Source organism: Cottoperca gobio, chromosome 12 (genome assembly GCF_900634415.1).
Source record: "Cottoperca gobio chromosome 12, fCotGob3.1, whole genome shotgun sequence".
In the NCBI taxonomy this organism is placed as follows: Eukaryota; Metazoa; Chordata; class Actinopteri; order Perciformes; family Bovichtidae; genus Cottoperca; species Cottoperca gobio.
Genome location: NC_041366.1, coordinates 17,850,313 through 17,871,822, shown reverse-complemented (window position 1 = coordinate 17,871,822; position 21,510 = coordinate 17,850,313). Strand labels below are relative to the sequence as shown.

The window sequence follows — 21,510 nt, the reverse complement described above, 5'->3', positions numbered from 1 at the left end:
GGTGTATAGTCATAGAACACTTGGGTCAAACCAAAATTCAACTTTCGGGGTATCTACATTATTGTTTGGGATTGTTCTGCGACTAGCATATTTTCAGATTGATACTCGTTTGCATTAATGTTTTAATAATAGTAATATAAACGCTAAGTCACCGATTGAAATGTACATTTTTTAAGACATAACGAAATAAACAATGTTTTTATTGAGAACCCCCACGTACTCTGAAGTAAACAATACATTCACATGTATGGCCAACATGGCTGTAGTCACTAAAGTATAATACTTGTCACTAAAGCAGGCTTATTTAACACATATATTATACCGGTTTATACAACAGTTTATTATAATTTTGAGTATCAGACGGTAAAAAAAGACAATTTTCTTATTTTGACGACAAACCTCGGCGGCAGAATGAGTAATATTTACATCCAAGAACCACCATCAAATGGAAAGGTGAGCGCTATTTTATTTTAAAGTATATGCTTTTATTTCCATTTCAAACAAGATTCTTTACTGTGTACTTTGTTTTTAGAGTTTCAACATTGATTGCGTTGAGATACATTGCACGCGATCACTATTAAAATGCAGCAGTGATATCTTTAGCTGCAAGACTACAGTTTTTAAAGATTAAATGTATAAACTCATTTTTAACCTTTATTGTATGCCTTATTTGTATCAGATGAAATGTAAGATAGCAGTCTGCAGAGCATTCTACTCGCTTTGCTGGCTATAGGTAAATGTAAAAATGTGATTGGTAATTTCTTATTTAAATGTCCCCACTTTGTGATTATTTTTTCTTAGGTCCTGTTGAAGACCTCAGCAGGCGACATTGACATTGAGTTGTGGTCCAAGGAGGCTCCCAAAGCATGCAGGAACTTTGTGCAACTGTGCATGGAAGGTAAGAATTCAAAGCCAGTTAAAAGACAGAACTCCTATGCTATTCATTACAGAAACATCAGTCACAAAATGTCTGCATCTATGATGAAATTAATTGCTCTTCAAATTATTTTTGAACCAGTACCTCTATTGGCCCATTTGAAGCAAGGACATGCTTAATATTGACTAATGATAATCATAACTTCTTGGGTATTCTTAGAATTTTAGACAATTTAAACAATTTTAGTTGTCGTATGTTGACTTTTATGATTACCTGCAGACAAAAGACCAGCTGTGCACGGACTAAAAGACTCTCTAGTACGCCAGCAATGAATTTTACTTAATTAATTGGAAGTGTACCAGCTGAATACAGTCTCTATTTTCCTTGAGTTTTCTACCAAATTAGATGGTTACTTCCAGGAAATCCCTTTGGAAGTTCTTCAGAAATGACGGGCCTGTGATACATTACATGTCTTGTATTTGTGCTCTAGGTTACTACGATGGCACAATGTTTCACCGCGTGGTGCGTGAGTTCATTGTTCAGGGGGGAGATCCCACTGGAACAGGGACAGGTGGAGAGTCCATCTATGGTCGACCATTCAAGGTGAGACTTCTTCTCTATTTTTTTATTATTCTGTGTGTGTATAATGTTAAAACTAACATAATCATAAGAGTCTAAGACATGTTAACACACTAAGAGATTGAGCTGAGATTGAAATCAATTTTCCAAAACTTGTGTCTTTTTTTACATTTTTAGGATGAATTTCACTCCAGATTGCGCTTCAATCGGAGAGGTTTGGTTGCCATGGCAAATGCTGGCCCACATGATAATGGCAGTCAGTTTTTCTTCACCTTGGGACGTGCGGACGAGCTCAACAATAAACACACCGTATTCGGCAAAGTGAGTCTGATAAACTACCAATTTACATCAATATATCCTGTGTTCAAGCCTCTCCTGGACCAGACGTCTGACCGTCTGTGTGAAATGCCTCCCACATGCATTTCCCGAACTGTTTATGTTAAAGAGTACTCAAAGTTGCACTTTTTTCCAACAATGCCCACTGCAGGTCACAGGAGACACAGTCTATAATATGCTCAGATTGGCAGAAGTGGAATGTGACGACGATGAAAGACCTTTGAATCCCCACAAGATCAAAATTGCTGAGGTATTTTCTTCTTCTAGTACTTCTTTTATATTTTAGTATTAAGTGTCTCTAATTTAAATACTTTTATGTCTTCAAGGTGCTTCACTCTCCGTTTGAAGACATTATACCACGTGAAACTAGGAAAGCCAAGAAGGAGAAAGATAAAGAGGAAGGAAAGAAATCACAGTCCAAAGCCACAAAGTGAGCGTTGTATCTGCACGATAAGTGTGTCAGAAACCTTATAACCCTCACACTGCCCTCACACTGCCCTCACACTGTCCTCACTCTGCCCAGAGAGCAACGTGACCCAGCAGATACTGTGATCTTGTTGTTTTCATGTCATCTTGTAACAGTGTGTTGATTTTGTAGGAACTTCAGTCTGTTATCATTTGGAGAGGAAGCTGAAGAGGAAGAGGAGATGGTGAATCAAGTGAGCCAGGTACTGAAGCACAGAAAGTGTCACTAAAATGTTGTTTTGCAAAGATATTTGTAAAATGTAAAATGTCCTCTTCAAGTGAAACGGAAGTTCCAGAAGTTGAGACGGTATTGAAATTCTAAAAAATGATGCAAAATGTGTTTCTTCAGACACTAAAGGGAAAAAGCAAAAGCAGTCATGACCTTCTGAAAGATGATCCCAGACTGAGCTCTGTTCCAGCGGTTGATAAGTATGCACATGTGCTTAATTTAGTAAGAATTATACAATAATCCTTCCTACATTCATCGTCTTTGTCCTTCTACCTTTGTTTTTAAAAGGAAAAAAAAGAAGCGGACACCAGGAGATGCAGCTGAGGTTAGTCGGACAACAAACTTCATCTTTTGTGTTACTCGCTTTTTACTCTGATTGTAAATGTTTTTGTGTTCCGTCTTCCAGGCAGACGATGTGGCCGATGGGGATGTTGAAGATGACACGGATTCAGATGAAGAGTATGACTCGGAGGAGAGGGAGAAGATGAGGGAGCTCATCAGCAACAAGCTGAAGAAAGAAAAAGCCGCAGAGAAAGCGACAGACGAGGACGAGCGAGGCAAAAAGCCCAGCCGCAGGTATGACTGCATGTCTCTGACCCGTGTCACCTGACCCGTGTCACCTGACTCGTGTCACCTGACCTTGATTACACGCATAAACTGCAAACAACAGATGGCAGGTTTGTTTAATGAACAGTCTGCGTGGTCGTTTGCTTTGGGGAGTAACAGCTTCAGTGGTGTCATGAAGTCGTTGCACTTGTAATGCAGCGTAACAACCTGAAGGGGGAGCTGTTGAGCTGTTTAGTAAATCCACAAAGAGAGAGATTACATTTTCAACACTGAGTTAGGGCTGCAGCTATATAGTAATAGTTTAATCATTCAGTCTATTCAATGTCAAGAGATTGCAAAATATTAAGCAGTTTGACGTTAAAAATATGTGTTATTGAAAACATTGCTGGTGCAAAGTTAGCTGTTTACGAGCAGAATCAGAATCAGACTGAATCTTTTTAGTAAGTCCCCAAATACTATCAACAGCATACATGTGTGCTGTCATGTTAAAGGGATACTCTTTAAAGATGGGGGACTCGCAAGAGACTGATTTATTTAAATTTTAAATGGTCGAAGCAAAGGCGGCGATATCCTGACTTTTAGTCCCTAGTGTGTGTTAAGATCCTACATTTCCCATAATGCAACTCACTGCGTCTTTAAATACTCACTTCTTTCAAACCTCCAGTTTGTTATTCAGGCTGTATGTCAAAATGTGTGTGTCTCGTATCCAGTTCTCCTACTTGGTCCATATCTAATTAATTGCAGCACTTTCACAACAGCGCACACACACACACACACACACGCACACACATATATATATATATATATATATATATATATATATACACACTCACTGGACCAACATCAGTGGACCTGCTATTTGAAACAGGAATGTTGGCACTCGAACCAAATTACTTACTGTGCTGAAGTAGAAGCAAACAGTACGTCTGTCGGAGCGAACAGTGTGAGTGAAGTGAAGGTGAGAGTGGAAGGTGATGGTGTGTGAGACAACATTAGTTTGAACCTGAGGAGAAAGGAGAGAGGGATTTATCTTTCATCTCTCTTTTGAAGCTGCTGGTCGGCCGGTTATCTCTGCTCCATATCCTCTTAACAGGTAGCCCTCAACACGCACAATCAACATACCCTTCTCTCATTAGTGCTAATGGGATAAGGCCCCCAGTCGTATGTGTGTGTGTGCGTGCGTGTGTGTGTGTGTGTCCTGACTGACAGCCAGCCCAATGCAGGCAGACTGTAGTATATTAAACACAAGCGCAGATTGTTTTGCTACAAGAACTGTAACCCAACACAGTGGTTTGTCTTGGCAGGGAATCAAAGAGCAGGCTGGTAGGTACAGTGTTAGCCCGGGACAAAGGGGGCATTGTTGCAGGGCGAGCCTCGCTCTCCCACCGTTGCTTTGCATTGAGCTGCTCTGTGCGCACCGAGGAACACCGACGGCTATCTAGTCACCTGGGGGGGAAAGAAGAGGATGTTAAAAGCAGCCACTTTTCTCACTTCTGTCAGATGGAGTTTACTGATGCAGGACTTTTGTTACGTGTGTTTTAACACTCGCAGTATGTGATGTGAGGGACTGGTGTCTGCAGTGTACTCGGGGGGGGCCTCGGCTTGGGTGGAAATGTTCAACACTGATTGTATCTTTTGTCTCAAAGTCAAGGCTGCAGAGACAACCTTGAAATGCAGGATTCTCCCCGAAACCAAATAGTTTTTACATCAGGTCAAATCCATCCAGCAGCCAGAAGATCTTCCACTGCGGGCGTACTGTTCCCGGACCAAGAACACGTTAACACTTTCTAAAGATGAGTCACAATCAATCCAAACAGATTGTATTTACACTAAGTGTGTCTCAACGTGCTGCCATGTTGTTGGTATCACCGCTGAGGTTTTTAGACTCACAGTTTGATGCTTCTATTGATCAAGTCTGGTTTTTACTGGTAGGCCTCTTAAGGGGGGGGGGGGGGGGTTGCTTTATACAAGACACTACTGAATGAAGTCCCTAAAGCAGCGTATGTGGTAGTCGCCACTTTTGTTAAAGCAGACGGGGAATGACTGGGGAAGCAAAACGCTTCCATATGGCTGTGGGACACAGTTTGAGCTGCTTCTGCCAGCAGGGCCCGGCTCCCTCCGCTGTCTCCGGTAATCGCTTTTCAGTTACTGGAGGCTGAAGATAACACGACTGCACTTCCTGTTATTTATATCACTTGTTACCACACACACTTATAGATGGTGTACTCGTGCAGGCAGCAGGCTTTAACAATAAAGACCTTTAATAGGGTCAAGGTAGGATCGAGATAACTGTGTGTGTGTGTGTGTGTGTGTGTGTGTGTGTGTGGCTACAGTCGTCGTCTTCATCTCACTTGTTTCTGGATCTGGTCTTCTGCCACGTTCATCTCCAAGACGCTGTTATTCTAGCCTTGTGGACAGCTCGTAAGTTAAACGGGAATCAGACACTAATTATCCTGCCCGAGTGGCCGTTCCCCTGGACGCTGCGTCACTCTCTATTAATTGGCTGCACCTGTCTCTTGTCATCGGTCTTAACCCGACGCCTTCTCGGGGAAAAAGTCGCCGAGATCAAGAAAGCATTCGCCGCCGCTGTTGTGCAAAAAAAAAACCTGCTTGAGATAATCCACTTCTTGGCAGCGGGATTGTGTATGTTTATGGAAGTGCCAGGTGTACACATCTCTGGCCCACTGTAGCATGTCTGCTGCATATGGGGCACTCGCTCGCTGGAAACAGTCCCAGACAGCGATGCATGTCTGGGACGACGGGGTTCAGACTTATATTATATTTTAGGAGGAATAGAACATTGTCGACCAAATGTAAATATCAATTCCTTCCGAAGATTCATTATTCTTCCATCATAACTAACCGACACAAGGATGCAGTTATTAATTGAAGAGTGCAGATGTAGCGCTCTGAAAGAGGAACCTCGGTCCGATGCATGGCTAATGTGTTGGTGTAGATCACTCTGCAAAGTCATGCAAATTCCTGTGTTGAGGTTGGATTCCTCCACTCCAGCTCACAGTTCTCCTTGGCTTCTGACCAAGCCATGGAGTGCCCCCCGAGGGGAGTTCACCCAGCCATCTTGTTATTCCAGCACATTCATCCACATCACTTGCTCAGTCGTTAGTGTAAGTCCTCCATAGCGGCTGCCATCCGTGGGTGTTACATTCGACTTGTTACAATCACACGGTGGCTTCATAGAGTCTGTATGAACTTAAAGCAGTTTATCGCTAATTAAATGTCTCAAAAGTCACTTTTAAGGCTGCAAAATGAGAATGCAGAGAAATCCAAAAAAGGCAAGTTCGCCGCCTGCGTGTACATTTTTGGAAAACGATTTATTTCGTGATGAACCATACAGTCATCACTGTACTATTTTTAAGATTGTCAAATTCCTGTGTCAGCCTCAGACTGCTGCCAGACACCGGAGTATTAAATGCAAGGCTCTGAATCATGAGAGGGTTCTTGGTCTCCTGCCAATCACTTCATATGCTTTCTTTATGAAAAGTTAATCATCCACAGCTCTCTGGGTTTCACTTCTTTTTTTACTTTCTGAAAGAGTGACAGTAGCTGGCAGCTCCGCGGGGACTGGAAGGGATTCACACAAAAGAAAGGATCCATAATGTTTCTACCTTTTTGCCCATTTAGGGCTGTTTGATTATTTGATGACAACATCTAACATCTCTGCTCCTCTCCTGCCGGCACATGAAGAGTCCTCTTCTGTTCTTCCTTCACCTGCACTGAAAGAATCGTATTCTTTATTGGTAAACCTGTTACTAAGTGTGTGTGTGTGTGTGTGTGTGTGTGTGTGTTAAGTCCTTTCTAAGTTTTTAGTAGCTGCTACTGTAGCTTTGACTTTCTAAATGAGGTTGCTGCATGAATCAGTGAATGACTCGATCGTCCAGCTCTGAAGACACGAGGCCAAAGCGGACATATTTGAATAAACCCCGATGTTAGTTCATCACAGATGTATCAGGACGGTGTGCTCACTGGCCCGTTATTAACTATTAAAGATCATTTAGAAACACTATTACACAGTTTGTCCACCAGAGAGCACTTTAAAAACTGTAGATAAGCACATTTAAAAGACTCTTTAACGATTATTTACCAATTTGTATTAACCAGATGACGGTATTCAATCAAAACCTCAACAACACTCAAGAAGTTGTGATTTATCCAGTGTTTGTCGTTATCGAGCAGAAACCAAATAATTTGTGGTCTTGTGACGTGAGGGTCTTGAGAGGAATTCACTGAGCCCCAAGGTGCGTCTTAACAGGTGTTGTCGGGGCTCTTCCTCTCCGGCCTCTTTCTCTTTATTGGCAGCCGGGTCTCTGGAGCCGATTGTTTGGCTGTTGCCTTGGATACGTCTCTTGTTTTTCCAGAATGGCAGCATGTCAAGACAGGCAGAACATGATGACTCGGTCCAAAGTGTTCCTCTGTGCAGAACATGTGTATGAACGCTCAGCTCTCGGCCCCGGAGGAAGAGGGCCACACTCTTTTTTTCAAAGAAGAGTTAATGAGTTGAAACACTCAGAAGTCATGTGACGAAGGCTTCTCTGATGACACACAACTGTGTATCTAAAGTTGTACTGTAAACTATAAACAGTCGTATAGTGTCGCTTGTGCTTCTGGAGAAGACAATAATCCTAGAGACTATGCGCTTGGAGATTACAAATGTCTACCAGAACATTGCATTATGGGAAGTGTAGGACCCAGCACATCTCTGCTGCTTTCACTTTGTCCTATTTTAAACGTGTCGCCTGTGAGTGTCACAACTTTACGTTTGTACAACCTTTGTTAAATCTCACAGATGCAACTCGTTGATATTCACCTCATGCATTAATACAGTGCATGTAGCTGCTGTAATAGTCTTTCCTAAAGGTTTAAGGACAACACAGAGTTTTATTAAGTCCTCAAAGAGTCTCAAAGTCCTGATGATATATTCCAATGAGAGTTAAAGTATCTGAACATGTCCACCAGTGACTTGCAGACTTCATGTTCATGTTATTTTGCCCACTTACTGCAGTAATAACACATTTTAAACTGGCCGTGTTTACTTTTGACGGATATCAATACGCTTTCTCGACTCGAGGCGTGCTCGTCCAAAAATAATACACATTTGGCCAAATTCACTGGGCTTTTACCGCTTGTGTGAAATTGTGAATGACAGCTGTAGTTTGAATTATTATATTATTCTTCCCCACCTGGGGTTTGTCACATCTGAGTCTGCGTCTCCGAGACGACTTCCTCACGCCGGCCAAGTCTGACTCTGCCAACCAGTTCTGCTCCTGGCAAACTCCGTCTGGATTCAGCTGCGACATGTGTCAAAGAGACGACTAGCAACAGTATGTCTTACTGATTCCTCATGTGTATCCTTGGGAAGCTAACAAGGAAGAGACGTGACCTCAAGTCGGCCACAGTTGTTAGCGTCTGCGGTGTGACGGTGCTCTGTCACAGACGATGTCAAAGATTTAAACAAAGGTTAACGCGAGTGTTGCAAAGCTCGAAACGGAAGAATGAAATAAAAGGTTAAAAGAAGTGTATATAAATGAATGTCAGCCCAGAGAAGCAGATGTAAGAAACAAAGGCAGCCATTGTTTGGTCTGGAGATGCCTCACATGTTTCTAGGCCAAGGGCCCAGACTGTGCAGCTTACCTGTGCTTTGTGGCTCCGCGAGAGAATGGGACGAAAACAGAGCTGTCAGGCAGTATAAAAATATTATCATTTCCTAACATAACATATCTGCTCTGCAACTGGCAGTAGTCTCGATCATGTGAAAGGGGAACAATAATCAGCATTTGCTGGCCCCGGATCAGACTTCTAGCATTTGGCCTTGCATGAGCCCGGGCTGCGGGCCTCCTGCCAAAGGGGGACGCTACCAAGGAAGCGAGGATGTGCCTCGGCCTGCCTCTGTCACGCAGTTAAAGATTTTATAAGGGTGGCTGGACACGAGCGGTGCCTGTAAGACTCGACGTTGGGCCACTCGAGGAGAGGAAGCATAAAGTATTTCATTACTTCTGCCAACAGCGTTAGACGGTTGTGTATTTCATTCATCACAGGACGTTTGTATAGTTTGTGCAGGGCAATGATATCGCACGGCTTTAATCCAAAAGTGTTGCGATCCGCTTTACATGCATGTGCACTGTGTGCGTACTTGTACTCGAGTCACTGAATCTGGTGACTTCAGACTTGTGCAGGGCACATCATGACTCGAAACCCAATATGTTGGACTTGACTTGGGACTTCCTTGACTTTAAATCTGGGACTCGGTTTTGATTTGGGGCCGTGTTGGTCTCGACTGGAGACTCGGCTCGAGACTTTATTGCATTATTACATTACATAACATTACAATATTTCCCCACTTCGTGTGCGTATGTACAGATGATCACAATGATTCACACCCAGAACAGTTGAACTAAAGGCATCATAGATTTGAAACGTTGAAATGAGGTTTTCCCAAGTATTAGTTGCACTTTCCCCTCGCATGCATTTTATTTTGAAAATATCTTACCTAATGGATAATAAATGAAATGAGCAATCCCTCATCTCAAAACAAGAAACACATTGAAATGTAATGAGTAACACAGCGCACCCCGTCCAGTGCTTTCCAGGAGCCCAGAGGGGCGAACAATTATTTTTATTAAAGCTCCATCAAATTGATTTTAATGTACATTCTTCGTTCTGACACTCGCACACTGTGTTTTATGTTTGTTTTAATACGGCCACATAATTAGCCATGAACTTTACATTTTGAGAACAATTGATTTGTTTGTGAAGACCAGCAGCATCGAGGGTGTTGATGTCACATGTTCTTTCACAGAAGGAGCCTGTGGAGCCAAACGTCTGCTTTTAACTTTTCCCTGCACATTTGTCACGACTGACTCCCCCCCCGTCTGCGAGCTCCGTCATCGTCCGTTGCAGGTGTAATCCTGTGCAACTGTTATTAATGCGTGTCGAGGTAAAACTCCTTTAACTTAACTTTCCTTTCTCCGCTCCACAGCGATGAATTGCGGAAAGAGGCGCGGCAGTTGAAGAAGGATCTGCAGGCCATAAAGCAGAGGAAAGAAGACAGTTTGAAACCTGCAGTAGAGGAAGTCAAGGAGGGTATGTGAGCAGATTTGATTCCCTAACTGATGGATTTGCATTACTGCTACTCATTATACTGTGAACGTACTGGTGCTTGATAATGTACTGCATGTATCTCACCAAGAGCTCATTCAGCTCCACTCAGAGTGTGAACGCCGTCTAAGAGGGTGGTCCGTGCTGCATTCTCTGCTAATGGACACCAAGACAGGCAACCCTCTGATTTTGTCAATTAGTTGCAGAGGTCTACCCCCCCCTCCTCCTCCCCCTCCTCCTCCTCCTCCTCCCCTCCCCTCAAGGGTCTGCATTTTTGTGTTAAATCTCACAGAAGATTGCGTGGCCTCCCATAGTTGCACATCAAACCCTTCTTTGTGTGTTTGTTAGTTTGTAGCTTTGGCCGACGTGAGTCTGTAAAAATAAAAATACAATCTGCCCCCCCCCAAAACCTCCTCCGGTCTCCACCACACTGCAGTCTGTCATGATGCCGTCAATCTTTTTTTGCTGATGCTCACATTTTTGAAAAATTACAAAAAGCCGCTTAGACACAGAGGTTAGCTTGAGGTTGTGTGTGTGTATGTTGTGCAACTAAATACAATAGTGTGTGTGTGTGTGTGTGTGTGTGTGTGGGGGGGGGGGGGTTCTGCAGGGACCGGTCTCGACTGACCACCAGACAAAATTGACTGAAAACCATGATTGGCTTTTGTTGCTCAAACGTTGTTTTTGTCTCCACAAACACACTTTATATATTTGTTTTAAAACACAGACACCGAGCCCACTCTTCACTTGCTACTGATTGGTTCAAGATTGTTGGAGAAAGAGCACAAAACACAATCATTACATTGTGTTGTAAGATGAACTGAGATTCTGTTGGTGCGTCTGACTTAATGTGTTGCTCTTAGTGATATCTGCATAGTGTTAATCTTTGTTCTGTAAACACCCCGGAGCAGAAAGAGGCCTTCTCTTAATAGATCCAGTTATATTGAGTCAGTAACAGCCCTGCATTGTTATACCGAGTGGCAACTAGCCTAAGCTGCTCCATTATCTTACAAGGTATTTCAGCTCTGCCAGGGACCTTTTGTTTTGTGCTTCTCTGGCAGCTTAGCCAGAGGCAGGAGTTTCTTTTTAAGAGTTCCTCATTACATTTCTGTGTTGGAAGCAAAAGTTAATTCCATTAGATGGAATTCTTAGATGTCACGGGCCAATGGCCGCTGCAGGGGAGACGGATGTCTGCTCAAATGCTGTAAATCTTGAAACCCGGCTCAGCCGCAGAAACGCACTGTGGCGAGGGCTCGTTTTTTATCTCATCCCACTGGAGAAGCTGCACACACACACACACACACATCGACACTGTCGTACAGCTTCTCCTGGTTGTGCTCGGACCTCTCTGTGCAGGTCGGCCTCAGTCGGGGTACGCGTGATGTCGAGTCGAGCGAAAAGATGTTATTTTATTGTCGATTATTTGGTTCATAAAAGGTAAAAAAAGAAAAAATATTCAGTTTAATATCATAAAAGAAAATCTGCAAATTTAAACAATTAAGAAGAAGCTGGAAAATTACTAAGAAGATGGAATAATTCCTGTAATTTAATTGTTTTTCTTTCAACTAATTGATTATTCAATAAATGTTTAAGCTCTGAAAGATTTAATAAAGAATCAAACGATCAGAATCAGAACTCGATTTATTGCCAAGTAGGTTTTCACTTTGGTGCACAAACACAGTAAGAGGAAATATATTGAAAATATATATTAAAAAAAACTAAGAAATATAAATATACAAAAGTAAAATACAATAAGACTTTTACTGTGAAAAAAATCACAAATTTCAACAAATATAATATTTTAAATGAAACAAACGCAGGTATTGTTATACATTCAATACCAAGTGGTGGACACCACCAGTGGGACGTGTATTTTGTAAGTAAAAGGTGTGTGTGTGTGTGTGTGTGTGTGTGTGTGTGTGTGTGTGTGTGTGTGTGTGTGTGTGTGTGTGAACTGTGTGAAGATATCTCCCACTGCAGACAGCCAGTGCACGCTGTGGTGATCAAAGCCGAAGGTGGCGCCTCGTTCTGGCCATAAATCCGCCACATTTGTCCCGTGGGAACAAACTTACCTTTATTTTAAACGACCTGCCAGTCAAAGACAAGTTATCAGCAAATGTAAATATGGTAAAGAAAAAAAAAAGCTTTTATGTTCATGACCACAGCAAAGTCCAAACGACTTCCCATCTGGGGGGGGAATGGGACCATGCACTTGTTGCCATTCCAGTTATCATTGATTCTGGAGGCTCTTTCATATCTCCAGTAACTTATGTCTATACTGTCAGCTGCAGGCCCACAAAAGAAGTCTTACGTCTTGATAAAGAAGCTTTTTAATGTCTCAGTAAGTTCAGATGTTGTGTCTCGTGGCAGTAATGTCACTTAAGACCAGACGAATGTGCCACAGACATAATCCCAGATGATCTGTGTATATTTGTTTTATTAGTGTAAAGTGGTTGCTGTTTGTTTTTAAGATCAATACAATCCAACAGTTTTGCTATTAATCAAGTTTAAGTCACTTTACTTACTTATATGCTTACAGCAGGGCACGGCAGTGTTGTGCCCAGCCTACGAAGGCGTGTAATAAACGTATAGAAGACAGCAATTTTCACAGCAATGGTTTAATTTTCCTCCCTGTAATATTTCTATCTGCATTAAGTACGTCAAACTCATTCCTCATCCTCCCCCGGCAGCCGCCGCCGCCGCCCGTGTGGCTGCTGGCGTGTGCGCGTGACGTTGATTGGAGTGAGACGCAAATTGTCTCTTCATAATTCACCTTTTTTCCTTCCCTTCAGTTTTCATCAAATAAATTATAGCATGTTCCTGCAGTCTGGTTTTATCTTTCTTGGCATGACGGCTGGGCACCAGAGCCAAAAACAAGAGAGCCATTCTGAAAACCACTGTCCATTCAATACCCCCCCTAAATGATGTGGCAGCAGTCTTTATCCCACTCAGATATTCTACAGGTTATGCCTGTGTGCCCTTGGTGTTTTATTACGCTGGTGCCTGTTGTTGACTTTGAACTGAATGAAGTAAATGTTGCAGCGGAGTGATATTCGAAACGCCAATTACCTGCGATCAAGATTAGCTTGTTATTTTTTGTCTTTTATTTTTGTCTACTCAATAAACCGTTTGACAGCTCTTGACAGGACACATCTGCTCTACTGTCTTATGTAAACAGTTGCATCGAAGATGGATAGTTGGTGTTGACCTCAAAGCGCCGACTGACGAAATCATTTCTGATGTGTTTTTGATTGATGATCAGCGGTAATGCTGCCTCGCAGCTCGGCGCTGTCGATTGTTCAGCAGAGAAGAAGAAGAAGAAGAAGGGGGGGGGGGGGGGGGGGAAGCTTTCATCCAGTAGAAGACGCGTTTGTTGTCCACAACAACTTTCGGTTGTTACAACATCAGCCGCTTGATTTGTAGTGACAGGGGAGCGGAGGAATGTAGTCAGAAAGGCCATCAAGCTCAAAGACGGTAGTTAGCGACAACAGCTGGAGAAGGTGATGTGTGTTCCTCGCGTAGGACCTCGGGGCGTCATCAGTCAGCATCCAGCATGTCACAGGCTGCAGCAGAGGTGACTGGGGGGGAGAGATGGAGGGAGATTACTCGCCGGTCTCATAAATCAAGAGAACAATGTTCCCCCTCGAGCAGCGGAGCAGACTTCCATGTTGACACCGGGGAAAGTGTTGCACTTGGATTTCCAAGGCTGCGTTTTTTTTTGGGAAATTCCAGTAATTGGCGTGTATTTGCAGTATTCACGGCCCGGAGGAACGCGAACAACTACATGGTGTTCTTAAACGAGAGCCGAGCCAAACGCCCTGTGAGACTGAAGCCTTTCGTTGTTGCGGTTCCTCCTGAGGTGACCTTGTTGGGAACCTTTTTCAATTTCTTTAGTTGGTATTGGTAAAAAGTCAACGTGTGGTGTTCTGATACAGTGTAGTCCAAAGGGTTCATCATTTAAAGGAATAGTTCAACATTTTGGGAATACGCTAATTTGCTGTTTCGCCGAAATTTAGATGAGAAGATGATCCCAGTCTCGTTTTGTCTGGTAAATATAAAGCTTAGCTGAGTACAAAGACTGGAAACAGAGAAACCACGAGACTGACTTTGTCCAAAGTAAAAGGAACTCCATCTGCCAACACCTCGAACGCTCACTTACACCTTCGAGGTTCTGCTGAGCGCTGCGTAGTGTAAAGAGACAGTGAGGCAAGTAAATCTGTGTTTATCATTTTTACCTTTTTTATGTAAGCACAATAACAGATGACCCGTATGAAACACGGCCTGTCTAAGGTTTCTTCCTTTTATTATTTATTAATTATTGTAATGTTGTTGTAGACCGGGTGACCTGGAGTTAGTTTATGTTGGTTTGGAACAGGCTCCTCTGTGTCTTCGGCTTTATTTTTCTCCCCTGTGTTTTATGTTGTGGCATGTCTTCTGTAATTTAGTGCTAATTCTGTAGATTTTGGTAAGCACTTTATAAAGAGCTCTTTAAATACTAACGCATTAACAGAAACTCTCAACATTGCGTCTCTTATGCCGTCAATGACGAGCAGTGTTTTCTCTGTTGCATCATTTATTTGGTGCAGCTGAGTGCGTCTCCGCATCCAACAGCTTGGCCAGCGAGGTGCGCTGTCCCCGGGGCTCACGGTGTGTGTGTGTGTGTGTGTGTGTGTGTGTGTGTGTGTGTGTGTGTGTGTGTGTGTGTGTGTGTGTGTGTGTGTGTGTGACATCACACTTTGTTGTGGAAAGACCGCGCCGCAGCAGACTGTGCTCACTGTCTGCCACTCTGCGACTTCACAGCCTGTGCGTCAAAGCCGGGAGATTTACAGAAGCACATAAACTGCAGGAGACGCCGATGTCGGCATGCTGATTGTCTCTCCTTCCATCCACGACGAGAGACTCCTTCGTACGTACTGCAGAGGACACTTTGGTGGAAAGATTATTCCTTGCATTCGCGTCAGCTCTGTGACCTTTACTCTCTGCCTGCGTTAACATGAATGACACGTCGTAGTGTCCACTCTTACATTCCAGCTTTACCCAACGATTGTTTTATTAATCATTGGCTGCATAACATATCAGAAAGTAGTGAAAGTGATGTCTTGAAGCTTCTCTCTTTGCCTTCAGTTCCATATGGTTTGTGGATACGAGGTAGCAGAAAGATGAAGTGGGGGGGTTACTCTGTTGGGGCTTCAGGATGGATTCATGCAGAGCATGTCGATCTGCGCTGTATTTGTTCACCTCTCTTGTTATCATGCTTTCAGATCATGTAAGTGTCAGAGCTCGACAAGCTTTATTTTTGTTTTATCTTTTTCTCTGATCAAGTTTGACATATTTTTTAGCCCCTCATCCGTCACGGGCCGGGGGAGCGTGTGAAGCGGCGATATTTCTTCTCCCCAAATGATGTTGACTTGTAGCATCAAGGGCATCCCGTCAGAAATCCATCACTTTCTGAGCTCGCCTCTTTTTCGATCTGAACACGTTGTTTCCTACATGTTGACCTAATATTAGAGAGCGTTCGAAGGTTACATTTAACCGACGCTTTTGTCCAAAGAGACTTCAAATAAGTGAAAACAATCATGAGGATACAACTCCGAACACGTACAATAGCCTCAAATAAGCCGAACCAACGTAAGTGCAACATACGGAAAAACACATTTCGTATTTATTTCTTTATTTTTAAATTGGCCAAGGTGCTGAAGACCGTCTGCTGAGCTGATATCAATGGGGAGCTCGTTCCACCATTTTGGATCCAGGAGCGCAAACAGGCAGTTGTTTGAGGGGTATCTGGGTCCCGCTCGCAGTGAGGGAGCAGCTGAGCCGATTGGCCGATGCAGAGGATTGTTCGACCACGGCCTGCATGTAGGAAGGGGCTGATCCATTCACAGCACGGTAGGCCAGCACCAGAGTCTGGAAGCAGACGGGCAGCCACTGGTAGCCAGTGAAGGGAGCGGAGGAGCGATGGTTTGATGGAGCAGCCGTTCAGGAGACAGGGGCACTGAAACACACATATCTTCTTCAAAAATAAACATACAAACGTGTGTCACGATGGATTCCTCGTCTTTCTACAACAACCAAATCTACCTGCTGGTACAAAAGAAGTAACCTGAAGTTTTCATGTTGTGTTTTGTACTTTATCATTTGTTTTACTATTGCCATGTAATATTTAAGGAAAGTGAAAAAGGAGTTAATAGTTATCAGTAGTGATGTCTCTCTGGTCTCTCCAGTGGAAGAAAAGCCAACCAATGAGGCGGTGGCTGAGTATATGGAGGGACGCAAGAAGTACGAAGACCAGAGGAAACAAAAACTGAAGAAAGGCTCAACCAGAGAACAACAGGTAAACAACTCAACAAGGAGACCGAGCGGTACCTGGTACCGTGTGTATTACATCATGTCTGATCTTTTCGGTAGACGCTGGCCCTCCTCAACCGTTTCAAGTCCAAGTTGTCTTCGGCCATCACTGAGAAGGCTCCAGAGGAGGACGTGGAGGAGCTGGCAGAGGACGACGACAAGGGATGGTCAGTGAGCCTGATGTCATTTAAGATGTATAAGTTGATTTATCTTTGGTATGTGGCCTGACAGTGCATTCACTTGAGTTTGAGAGAAGAGAGCAGGCAACATTTGGGATTTTATTGAAGCCAAATCATGAATGATTGAGAAAAAAAGAGTAATTATATACAGCCTTAATAATACTGCACCAGCAACACACACTGCAGTCTCTCGGCTCTCATTGGTCCAAGAAGAGCAAAGTTGCAAAGTTGGTCCCCACTACATTTGTGGAGTGCAGGCTATGCGTCATTAAAATGCACATATTCTCTCTTAATTTCTTTATCAGGTTAGATAAATGGGCAGTTGTTGTCTTTTACTTTAGTATTTGCAATTATTGTAATTTCGTATCGACCTCAGTGAGGAGGAAATGTCTCTCAGTTTTTCGTGATAAACTGCTTCTGGAAAAGGAATACTGGATAAGCCAGGATGAAATAGCTGCCGTGTAAGTATCTCGGCTTTAAATCACTGACACTATTTGGCGTAACAAATATTAGTAGCAGCATGCGAGCACACCAGAGTCCTGAGTGCCCCCCGGAGAGTTCAAGAAGCAGTTTGGCAAACGGTGCACGTTGAAGTTCGAGCGTGACAAGTTGGCACGAAAAGGCCTTTTTCATTAGCCTCTGCTGCTCGTGTTATTCCTATTGATACCCTCGTACTGAACACTGGATTGTAAGAGATCGCAATAGAAACCCTTTTATTGTAGTCGCAGGATCAACAGAAACAAAACACTCAAATGGTCAAATACTGCGGAAAATCCTTCTTTGTACCAGGAATGATGAAACCGACCAGATCCAAAGTTTGCTTCGGGGTTCTGATAAATGTGTGTGAAAGTTCAAGTTGTGTGCGTATATATATATGTGTGTGTGTGTGTGTGTGTGTGTGTCAAATTGGGATTTCTAACCCGTAGCCACCAGATTGGCCATCAGGAAATCAGCCCTGACGCTATGTTTTCCTCTCATATTCTGTTTTTCACCAAAGATCTCAAAGTCTTACTACACAGAGTCGAGGTTTGAAATGAATACCATGTGTTTGAATTTGAGCAAAGTGTCTGTGTGTGTGAGCGATTTAGAATAACAAAATCTGTAGTTGCTATTAGTCTCGAGAAGCCCCCTTGGTGTGTGTGTGCGTGTGCGTGTGCGTGTGCGGGGGGGGGGTCCCTAATGAATTTGAGAGAAGCCTTGGCTGGCGTTTGGAGCCCCTCCCGGCTGCAGACACCTCACTGTGTCGCCCCCGCCAGGTATGGAGGGAGGGAGGGACAGGGGCAGTAGCATAGCAGTCGTAGAAAAACACTAGTGGGAAGTCTGTGCCACTCTAGGAGCACTGCGAACAGAATGTGGGTTACAACAGGTCAGACATTGGAAGTCAAGTCTGGGCCAGAGGAGGTAAACTATTCCATCTGTGTCTGTGTCTACAAAATTCTGACTCTCCCTCTTCAGCCTCCTCCTCCTCCTCTCAGTCTCCGCTAACACACACGAGCTCACAGTGAGAGTCCACACTCTCAATGCAAAGAGTTGCTCTCACCTTCCCTCCTGTACTCCTTAATACTCCCTACTTGAGCCACAAACAAAAAAAAAGCAAGAGAAATAAATTGAGGTAAAGCTTCTGTAACGTCGCATCATGGCAGCTCAGAGTGGTTTTGAGAAGCCTGGGTTTCCACCTCACGCCCCGGAGCTGTGAGGCTGTACGGCCGGCGGGCTGTCATCACTGAGACTGCTAGACAAATTATCAGAGGCGGCCCGCTCACACAGCAGGAGTCCTCAGGGTCTGCCAGAGTCTAGCCATTCTAGTTGAGCTGTCACAACTCCCGCCGATTTCAAATGAACACTGGGGAGAGTGCAAAGCGCACACACACACACACACACACACCAGCGCACCAACACACCCGAACTGTGAACGCTCAGCCGGAGAACGGAGCAGACGCATACCGCATGCTATACACAGACGAGGCATCAAAATATTCTAAAACATACAATAGAGAATACACAGTTTCTTTGTTTAGTGCAGAAACACACCCAGACATATACAGCACAAGGTCATGTAAATATTGTTTTTTCTCTAGCAGATGAGAAAGACCTGTTGATCCTCAGCTTTAAAGAGAGTTCAGAGACTGTGACATAGGGCGGTATAAGTGAAGCCATTGTTAATTACATAGTTACATTGTTAACAGCAGTTAGTTCCTCTAGCACCTTCTTTGTCTACAATCTGAGAAAAATGCCCCAAAAATACTTAAAGATCAACTTAACATCACCATTTTAAGCACGTCCCAGTGGTTCGTATGACTTGTTGGTCGTGGAATATGGAAATAACATATAGACCCTTTTCACAGCAGACATTTTCAAATGTGTAGGACAAACAAAGGTATAACTAATAACATTAAGTATGACCCTGTTTCACTTTTCATAGTGTTGCACTCAGTCTTTCAAACCCTCACCTCTTTCTCACCTCTGTATAGCTGGCCAATCACAGCGTGAGTTAGGTGTCAAAGTCGGGTTGACGATTTCGGAAAATTACAGATGTTGTGCTTCATTCACGTGATGTCGGAATTATCGGAAAGATTAATTCCCGACTGGGAAAATTCACGCGAACGTCACCCTCAAGTCAGAACAAGAACTCGGAAACGGCTAGCAACGTGTTGTTGAAACACTCTGAGCAATAAAACACAACACATCTTCTTTATAGCGTCCTGTTGTTTCCACAGTATGACTTAAAGCTCCTGAACACACCAAAGTCGGAAGAAAGACTTATCCAGCTCGGGAAATTGCGACTATCCGAGGAGCACGTGAATGCACCATCGGCCTTGGCGCAGGTCTGCGCTCTCCGAGTGCCATTCTAGTTTTGCGAATATCTAATCATAAACCAAAGTATAGGACAGGTAGATTAACGTTGCCATGCTGCTAGCATGACTAAAACGTTTCCCCTGAACACAATCTAACATTTATTTCTGATACGTGATTTTCCACTCAGACATGAATGTAGGAGGATGTAGCCGGTTGACAACATGGCAGGGTTGCGTGGCTAAAAATGGATCCTTACAATCGATTAGTCACTCCTGCTCTGATGTTTAGATTTACTGATAGCATTCATACAGCAGCTGAAGAAATCGTGTCGGCGGGAGAAAATGTGTTTTATCTGTGAAGTGCATGACACTGATATCTCCTGTGAGGAATGTCCTGATTCTTTAATCATCTGTCTTCTGGGGGAAGAGAAACTGGCTGGGGAAATGAAAGACACATGAGCGTCTGTTCTCCGGGGACCAGGGCTTTCTTTCTGGATTTCTGAACTGCTAAGAAGTCTCAGAAGAATACTGTATCTAATACTGTATCTCTCAGTCTGTACAGAGAACCCATTCAGATTCCTGCTTAACGCTCCTCTGTCAAAGCAAGTGGCCTTTAAGTGTCATTGTTTAACAAGTGTTCATTTAAATACCAGTATTATTATGGTACTATATCCCCCAAGCAGACTAAGTACAAATGTAGTTTATTATTAATATAATGATATTCATGTAAACAGATAGCAATCAGAATAATAGGAATTGTTTCTTAATTTCAGGTTTTTCCAATTTTCTTGGTCGTAATATTGAATTCAAACTTGCTCAAAAAGAGAGACTAGCTTCTCGGTAAAAGTTCCAGAGAGCGGTGATTTAGTGGATCCTCTGCTGCTGTTCTTTGAACTCTCTCCACTTCTCTCCGTCTGATTTAGGATGGCCCATGTTCTGCAGTTTGATGAGCAAACCAGAAAAGTCAAGGATGCCACCGTGCCGGACGAGGACACTTTTGAGATCTACGACCCACGTAACCCCGTCAATAAGAGGAGGAGAGAGGAGAGCAAGAAGATCATGAATGAGAAGAAGGCCAGGGTGGGAGGTCGAGGCTCCGGTCTGTCCGAAGACATATGACCGAAAAACTGGTCATACAGCCGCGCCACCTTTCCACCACTTCAAACCTACTTTGTTGTCTCCTGGCTCGAACATCTGTATTGAGAATGCCGACCTGACGAATATAATCCCTGTAATCTGTGATGGAAAGGCTTCTCGGACTCTGTTTGGACTCTTGTGGTCATGAGTTACGTGTAATGTTGTTCCCTTTCTTCCTCCGTTTGTGTTGTCTAGAGCTTAAATGTGAGCATTAGACTTTTGCCGTCGGTAATGATTTGACTCCATTTGATTTTGAAATAAATGTACCAGTCAGTGGCCACTTTAAAAGGTACACCTGTATAATCTAATGCTGTCCCAAAATAAATTCTATCTTTACGAAACTAATAACGTTTAGTTTTTGGTGACATTGTCTCAAATGTGGTAATAAAAAATATTTTTTCCTTTTAATTTTTGGGAATATTAGAAACACGCAATCCAGTACAACACTACCACTATGTATGACCTCAATACTAACACGTATATAAGCTAATTAATGAATTGAGTTGGATCAGAAGATCAATACCACTGTCATGTCTGTCTTTTAGATATGAGGGTGCAGCCAGGAGACGCTTAGCTTAGCATAAAGACTGGAAACAGCTAGCCTGTTTAATCCAAACCAAAACTGCAGTGTGAAAATAGCAAATTGTGATTTTATGGGGTTACATGTGGAACTATTTTGTGTTTATCAGTGAGCTTTAGACGTACACATCTCTTTTCCCTTTGGACACAGCCAGGCTAGCTGTTTCCCTCTGTTTACCGTCTTTATGCTAAGCTAAGCTAACCATCTAGCTCCATATTTTCACAAGAGAGTGGTATCAAACTTCCCGTCTAACTCTCGACAAGAAAGCTCATTTCCCAAAATGTTGAATTATTCCTTTAATGCCA

General features: G+C 43.3%; 1 protein-coding gene across 2 annotated transcripts; it reads left to right on the top strand.

Annotated features, from left to right (window-relative positions):
* Positions 1-6: 6 nt before the first annotated feature.
* On the top strand, positions 7-20,970 carry cwc27 (CWC27 spliceosome associated cyclophilin). 2 transcript variants are annotated; one of them, XM_029445267.1, is made up of 14 exons: positions 21-453; positions 802-898; positions 1,368-1,480; positions 1,634-1,777; positions 1,944-2,042; positions 2,119-2,222; positions 2,391-2,460; positions 2,607-2,686; positions 2,775-2,811; positions 2,893-3,062; positions 10,048-10,151; positions 16,391-16,500; positions 16,575-16,681; positions 20,412-20,970. In XM_029445267.1, exons 1-14 carry the CDS (start codon positions 412-414, stop codon positions 20,605-20,607), a joined length of 1,473 nt encoding a protein of 490 aa, XP_029301127.1. In that variant the 5' UTR covers positions 21-411; the 3' UTR covers positions 20,608-20,970. The 2 variants fall into 2 exon arrangements, with proteins under 2 accessions (XP_029301128.1, XP_029301127.1); XM_029445268.1 differs by lacking the exons at positions 16,391-16,500; positions 16,575-16,681 and having other exon boundaries at positions 7-453.
* The last annotated feature ends 540 nt before the right edge of the window (positions 20,971-21,510 follow it).

What these genes read in the sequence shown, in the direction of transcription:
- cwc27 (XM_029445267.1), top strand. Translation starts at nt 412, where the DNA reads ATGAGTAATATTTACATCCAAGAACCACCATCAAATGGAAAG. An exon ending in TGTGCAACTGTGCATGGAAG is followed by an intron (nt 899 to 1,367) that starts GTAAGAATTCAA and finishes TTTGTGCTCTAG; the next exon opens with GTTACTACGATGGCACAATG. An exon ending in TCACAGTCCAAAGCCACAAA is followed by an intron (nt 2,223 to 2,390) that starts GTGAGCGTTGTA and finishes TTGATTTTGTAG; the next exon opens with GAACTTCAGTCTGTTATCAT.